Below are 6,407 nucleotides of genomic sequence, written 5' to 3'. Positions count from 1 at the left end.
TCATGCGGTTAAATAAAACTTGTCACATGGACTGGGGCTGTGGTATATGTGGGGTCCACAGTACTCCATGCCGAATCTGAGTCCACGTGTCTTTGTCGCGAAAGGGGCACATTCGCGCTGGAAACTCCTAATTGCGCTATAAGTACTAAGTGACAAGTTGATGAGGCAGAACACAATCAGATATGTACGCATGCGCGTCTATCGTCTGCTGCAGGTGAAATGAAAATGTAATGAGCTGGCTCAATTCACTATCGCATCAACAGATTTGAGACTTGTGGCCAATGTTCTTTGCATCAAAAAGCCACGGAAAAACTACAGGGATGTAACAAACTAACGAAGCATTCATAAGGTATGATGTTCTTGTGTTCATTTTGAGTTTTCTGCGGATTTTTGTCAATGATTAATGTTGATGTTGTGAAAGTCGTCTGCGTGTTCCGTATAAATGCTATAGTGACTAGCTGGCTACCTGTTGTTGGATGGAGGACGGCATGATCCGCTTTACTCTTCACTGATTCTGTGTTGAAAAGTGACATCACATTTCTCTGTGTTTTCCTTCTTCAAGAAGAACTAATGAGGTATTGTAGTTCATATATTTAGCTTATATCACTTTCATTTGCAGTATATATATATCTTAGCTTCATTGTCTATAGACCATAGGAATATTGTAAGGCCTATTATCATGTTATGCATATATAATTGATTTGAGGTTCCATGATACTGATAATGATTTAATGTATGGTTGGATGCTTTGGCTAATCAGGTTAATTACAGGTGAGACCTTTGATTTGTTTCCAAGCAATAAAGCCTCAGTCAGTACCTAACTAGCACTAGAGGCATGTTTGACCTGGGCTCAACACTACAAGGGAAGCTTTCTTATGGTTTGATAGCTCTCATCTTGGATGGTTTGTAAATATAGTTTATTTTATGATGGTCATAAGAAAGTCATGGTACTCTTCACTAAAGGTGAAATAAAGGTTGGATTGGACTGGGAGATTTTCAGCATCACGCTTGGGAAAAGGTCTCACCTCTAATTAACTTGATTAGCCTGAGCATCCAACTACATGTATTTATATCATTATCAATATCACAGCACCTCAAGTCAAAATATAGTGAAGGGTGAAGCTGATGTCGTCAATAACATTACCAGTAATGATATAGGATGCAGTTGGGGGATAAATCAATAAGACGTCATGGTTAGTAGTGGGGATATTCCCCAAATCCTTGCCAGTTACCTTCCCATTTGATGCCTGTGGTCTATTGTCGTTGAGGTGATTTTGTCCTCAATACCAATGTTATCAGTAGTGTAAGAGTAATTGGTTTTAGTGTACATGCCCACCCCTTATATCCACCCCTTTAAATATGCCAGTGTACTTTACCTTTAAGGATCATTGAACTTTCTGTGTGGTACTGATTTGGTCCTCAATACTGTTGGAGGCAGCTGATAAGTCAGTGTATATGTACTCCCCCTTTAAGTGTCATTGAACTTGTCATTGTTTTGAATAACATGTACAATGTATATGCTAATGCTTGCAGTTGAAGATAAATCAATGGGTTGTGCCCGTAAAATCAATTGACTGTTAGTGTATTCCCTGTTTAGAATTCACTGGTGTACTTCCCCTTTAAGGGTCAGTAACTTAATGATGTCATCAAGCTAATCTTAGGTCAATAACGTCAACAATCTCAAGTGGATTATTGGTGTCAACTCGACGAGTCTGTCACATGGCGATGTTTTTCCCAAGCGATCATTACTTATTATCTTTATCGACCAGCTAACAATCACCACTTATCTGGCGCTAATGTAGCGTTATGACGTAGAACAATATTGTCTCGGCTCTCGTGTTAATGTTCACACCAAGAGGAATTAGTGATGGTTATCCTTAGTTGTCCAGAGAGGAGGATAGGTACAGCGTTTGTCAATAATATATATTTTGCGTAAAATAATAGCTTATGAAATAGATGGATATTGGAAGTATTTCTTTCAGTTACATTCATGCATAGTTCAATGTTTCAGTTCAAATCACTTTTTAGATCATCTGCTTTATGTATCTTCAGTAAGAAGGCCTATCTGACGTACGGGTAAAGTTGCAGCCAGTTAGTTGCTACATTTTATATGATATGTTTATAGCAATATCATAAACAAACCTTGACTAATATGCTTCATTCATTAATATAAAGCCCTGATACATCATACTGTATAGTTGACATACTGAACAACTGGTAGTGTTTTACACCAATGCCTCTGGGCATCAGGTTATGCTGCACACAGAGCCCTTATTTGCTTTTCATACATATGATTCTACTGTTCTCTATGTAATTGCTCATTGATTAACCCTTTTATGTTGGCCTCGTCAAGAATCAACTCCACAGTCCGTGATACAGGACATTATTAGATATGATGACAGCTATGGAGTCGGAAGCGATTGAGGGGGTGGGGCGGTCACTGTTACTGGATGTGAACAAATATTGTGACTGTTGTCTTACTGTCAAAATATATATATCGAAGAAAAATAACGTCTCTATTTCCACCAGAAAGACTCCGCGCATGAATAAAAGGAAGTAACTGATCAAAAGACAAGTTTATTCACAAAGAGTATCATGCATGACATCTCTTGAGATGAAACCCTTGAAATATAAGGTGTTGTCATCTCTTCCTTGTATATATTGTTTAATGAGGCCAGGTTTTGGCCATTTTAAAGGATTTCAGTAGGTCAATGAAGTGCTTTTTCTATATTTTTGAGATAAGCATGCTCTAGTCAGCTATGATCTTTCAAATATTCAAATCCACACAACTTTGTTTGCTAATTTCACATGGTATAGAACTTAAGTTCTCAGGTTTATATCTCTTAATAAATTTTAGTCTGAGTAATTGCTGCTGCATTATGTATGTCAACATTTTGGTTAATTTAGTCTTTTCCTTGTTTCGGTGTAATGTTTGTGCATTAGTTCTTTTCCTTTGAAAATCTTGGGTAACTCTAGGGTACAGACACCAGTTCTTCGGCTGACTTTTGTTCTTTAAAACCAATCCTACATTCTTTTCCTTTGCAGTTGTGAGTTGATTTGCAACCATGCAAAAAGCTATTCGACTGAATGAGAACCAGCTTCTGCATTTGGCTGCAAAGGCTCGCCAGGAGAACACTCTTAATGGATACCTGTACAAGAAAAGCACAGACACGGGCAAGTGGCAGTTGCGGTGGTTCGCCCTCTATCAGAACTGTCTTTTCTACTATGAGAACGAGTCGACTCCAAAGCCGTCGGGCGTGGCATTGCTCGAGGGATGTTACTGCGAAAGACTCATCACACCTTCTTCTGTGAAGGGCAAAGATAATGAAAAACAGGTAGGTCTGAGTTTTTGTAGCACTAGTGTTAGCTGAAAGATGAAAACATTTCTAAGTCCAAATATTTTTTTCACTTTTTTTTCTGCTTAAAATGAAGCAACATCATCGGTCCCAAAAATGTTTTTGGCTTTGAAAATTTTTCAGAATTTTAATTTTTTTTCTGCTAACCCCAACCCTCACCCTGAAAAAATTGTGTAGAGGGTGCTACTATTACTGTGTATTATAATCTGGATATACCTCTTAGTCTTACAACTCCTCAAACCTTCGCTGCAGAAGCCATTTTTTGGCCTGCAGCAGCCAACCTTGTTCCTGCCTATTGTCTCCCTTTAACATGGTTAAGGCAATACAACAGCAAATTCAATCAATGCGGTGGCAAAATAAAAAGCGATAGAGCGATACATATACATTTACATGACATATAACTAGGCACTGATATGTACATGTAGTTATTGATTGATATTATATGATTCTGTTATACAAATCTATGATAGCTATTACCGATGGCATACTAAGTAATCAGTGATGTGATGGTGATGATAAATTTATAAATTTCATGGGCACTCTGCTCGTCTCCATACCAAGTTCATGACCCAACTTTTGTAATATCTGATGTTCCCTGCTCTGCGTTACATGGTCCTGTCCAAATTAACCCCTTCTCACCATGTAGATCCACACATTGTGATGACCTCTCCCTTTATTTGACCCTTCTTCAGTATTTGATACCCAGAAGCTGATGATCATGTACTTTGATGTCGTCTAAATTAACCCCTTTTCATGCTCATCGACAAAGAAGCTCGGCCCTTTTCCTCCAACGTCGAATATATGTTCCAACATTTATTTTTTGTTTTGCACTTTATGATAACTGTTGTGATATGTTCAACCACACTGAGTTTGGTCCATTGGCCATATGATTGAACATGGTTCCGGTGTTCCTTTGTGGTTTTGGCCACGTTTCATCTAGTCTTAGCTTGGTCATCCTGACAGTGTCACAGTTACTGATATCGCCTTGTTCATGCACCGAATGTGCCTCTGCTTTCACCAGTGTAGTGTATGCCCCGCAGCTGTGGAAGCCCAATACTGTCACATATTTCTCTTATTGATTTTCAACATTCTAATACATGTATGTACCTCATATTTTGCATTTATAAATGTAGTACTTTTTAGCCTCAGGAAACTGGCTGCGGCTTTGGATTTAGAGTCTGTGATAATGTTTGAAGGCTTGTACAAATAAGTTCTGATGGGTTCCATGTCCTAATTTGTGTCAACATGGTGACCTAAAATAGAAAAGCTTTGATATCTTTTAAATATTCCACTTCAAGATACCTTGAGTCCTTGACTGTGGTCTTGCATAATCACCACTTGCCATGATCGGTGTGATTGTTGAAATTAGTACCGATTACGGCTATGGTTATGGATTTCAGAGGGTCTTTCACCCCTCAGTCTCACTGGTCAAGTCTATTGTGTACTTCTGGTGGTCCGTATCCTGGCCTAATATTTTGAATAGTATTATCGTCCAGCAGTTTATTAGATGTTTTTATACTCCTTCCAAAGGGATAGATATTATTTGATTTGGAAATAAAATATCCACAAAAATATGACTTCCATGAGTAATTGCATTAGCCTTCCATCTATGTCAGATGTTCATATTGAATTTGATGGTCATATAATGATCATGTCATTCATGAGAGTATTATTCAAGTGCCAGGGCAACTAGCGTTCATATAGAAGTGTATGCCATGTAATAATATGTGATGACTCTCTGCAAACAAGGTCAGAATAATCACTGAAGTTACAATTGTCATGATGTAAATTGATGTGATGGGTGAAATCGGTACAATTTATGGCCAGCTTGCTGGTTCAGTAACTCATTTGGTTTAGTAGCGATTTGATGGTATCTTGGATGTGCTAGTAGGTCTTGTATCAGGGTACTGTAAACCCCTTTGCCTCGCAGGTCTCGAAGGGTTAAAAGAAGATTCATGATAAGAAACCAAAATGTATCAACTTAAAAACAGAAATAAAGTTACCAATTCATAGAAAGTTCATGTTTATAGAGATACGTCAACTTGTTGCAAATAATGAGGTGTCCTTTAAGTACTGGTATTAGATCAAGTGGTACAATTATTGGTCAAGCCTCAACAGTGTAGAAGACAACTGGCAATACACAATAATTCACACAGCGGGCAGCACTTGTACCACAGCTATAATTGTACCACCTTGCTTTATCTGTGATAAACCTTGACACACTGTCAGTTGGCTTATTACACTTGAAAAATATGATAATATTTGAAGTTTCATGTTCTCGTTACTCTGTATATTATATGCAAACTGTTGACCACACCCCTCTCTGTTTACCTTTTAAGCTGCTCTGGGTAAGTACATAATCATGTACTAAAGATATTTTAAATAAAAGTTGTAGTCTGTTCGATTTAGTTGATAGTCTCATGATGTAGTTTTCAATTCCTTTCAATTAGCATCTTAGCATGGTTCCCTATTAGCAGTCTAGTATGTTCTGTATATCCTTTTTTGTTTGCGAGCCTAATTAGTCCCCTAATTATAACTTTGGCATGTCTTTGCTATCATTAACTCATTATAGAGGTTTACAGTACCCTTGAGAAGTGTTGCTTGTTAAGTGGATGTAGAAAGATTCAAACTATGAGAACCTTTATTGATGAAGAATAGACAGTTTTGTTTTAATACCATTTCTGACAATCGCTTGTACATTGCATAGTTGAATCTCATTTCTGTTGCCTGATAAGAAGGGGTTTACAATGCAAGGGATGATGACAGGCAAGTGGTCTGAGCATTGTAGCTTGTACAAGGTGAGATCTAGTAGGGGCTGATAGTTCCCTTTAACATTGTCCCTTGCACAGGGATGGTGACAGCCAATAGGAGTTCACAGTGACCTTTAGCATTGACCCTTGTATAAGGGACAGTGACAGCCAACGTCCCTTGTACAAGGAAGGGATGTTCATGATGTCATCTTTCGGCTGATAATTTGAGGGGTTTTCAGCTTCATTTCATTGACAGCCCTGTTAATGTGTGATGCTGCAAAGGATTTTTCGACCAGGATAG

General features: G+C 38.1%; 1 protein-coding gene across 2 annotated transcripts in view; it reads left to right on the top strand.

Annotated features, from left to right (window-relative positions):
* The first annotated feature begins 226 nt into the window (after positions 1 to 226).
* Positions 227 to 6,407, top strand: part of LOC135483278 (ras-specific guanine nucleotide-releasing factor 2-like) — a 64,318-nt gene continuing 58,137 nt past the window's right edge. For both annotated transcript variants that reach the window (XM_064764007.1, XM_064764008.1), the window contains exons 1-2: positions 227 to 349; positions 3,046 to 3,335. In XM_064764007.1, the coding sequence (XP_064620077.1) occupies positions 3,066 to 3,335 (270 nt within the window). In that variant the 5' untranslated portion in view covers positions 227 to 349; positions 3,046 to 3,065. The remainder of the gene's footprint in view (positions 350 to 3,045; positions 3,336 to 6,407) is intronic.

This window comes from Lineus longissimus, chromosome 2 (assembly GCF_910592395.1).
Source record: "Lineus longissimus chromosome 2, tnLinLong1.2, whole genome shotgun sequence".
Classification (NCBI taxonomy): domain Eukaryota; kingdom Metazoa; phylum Nemertea; class Pilidiophora; order Heteronemertea; family Lineidae; genus Lineus; species Lineus longissimus.
This window is presented reverse-complemented; position numbering and strand designations above follow the sequence as displayed.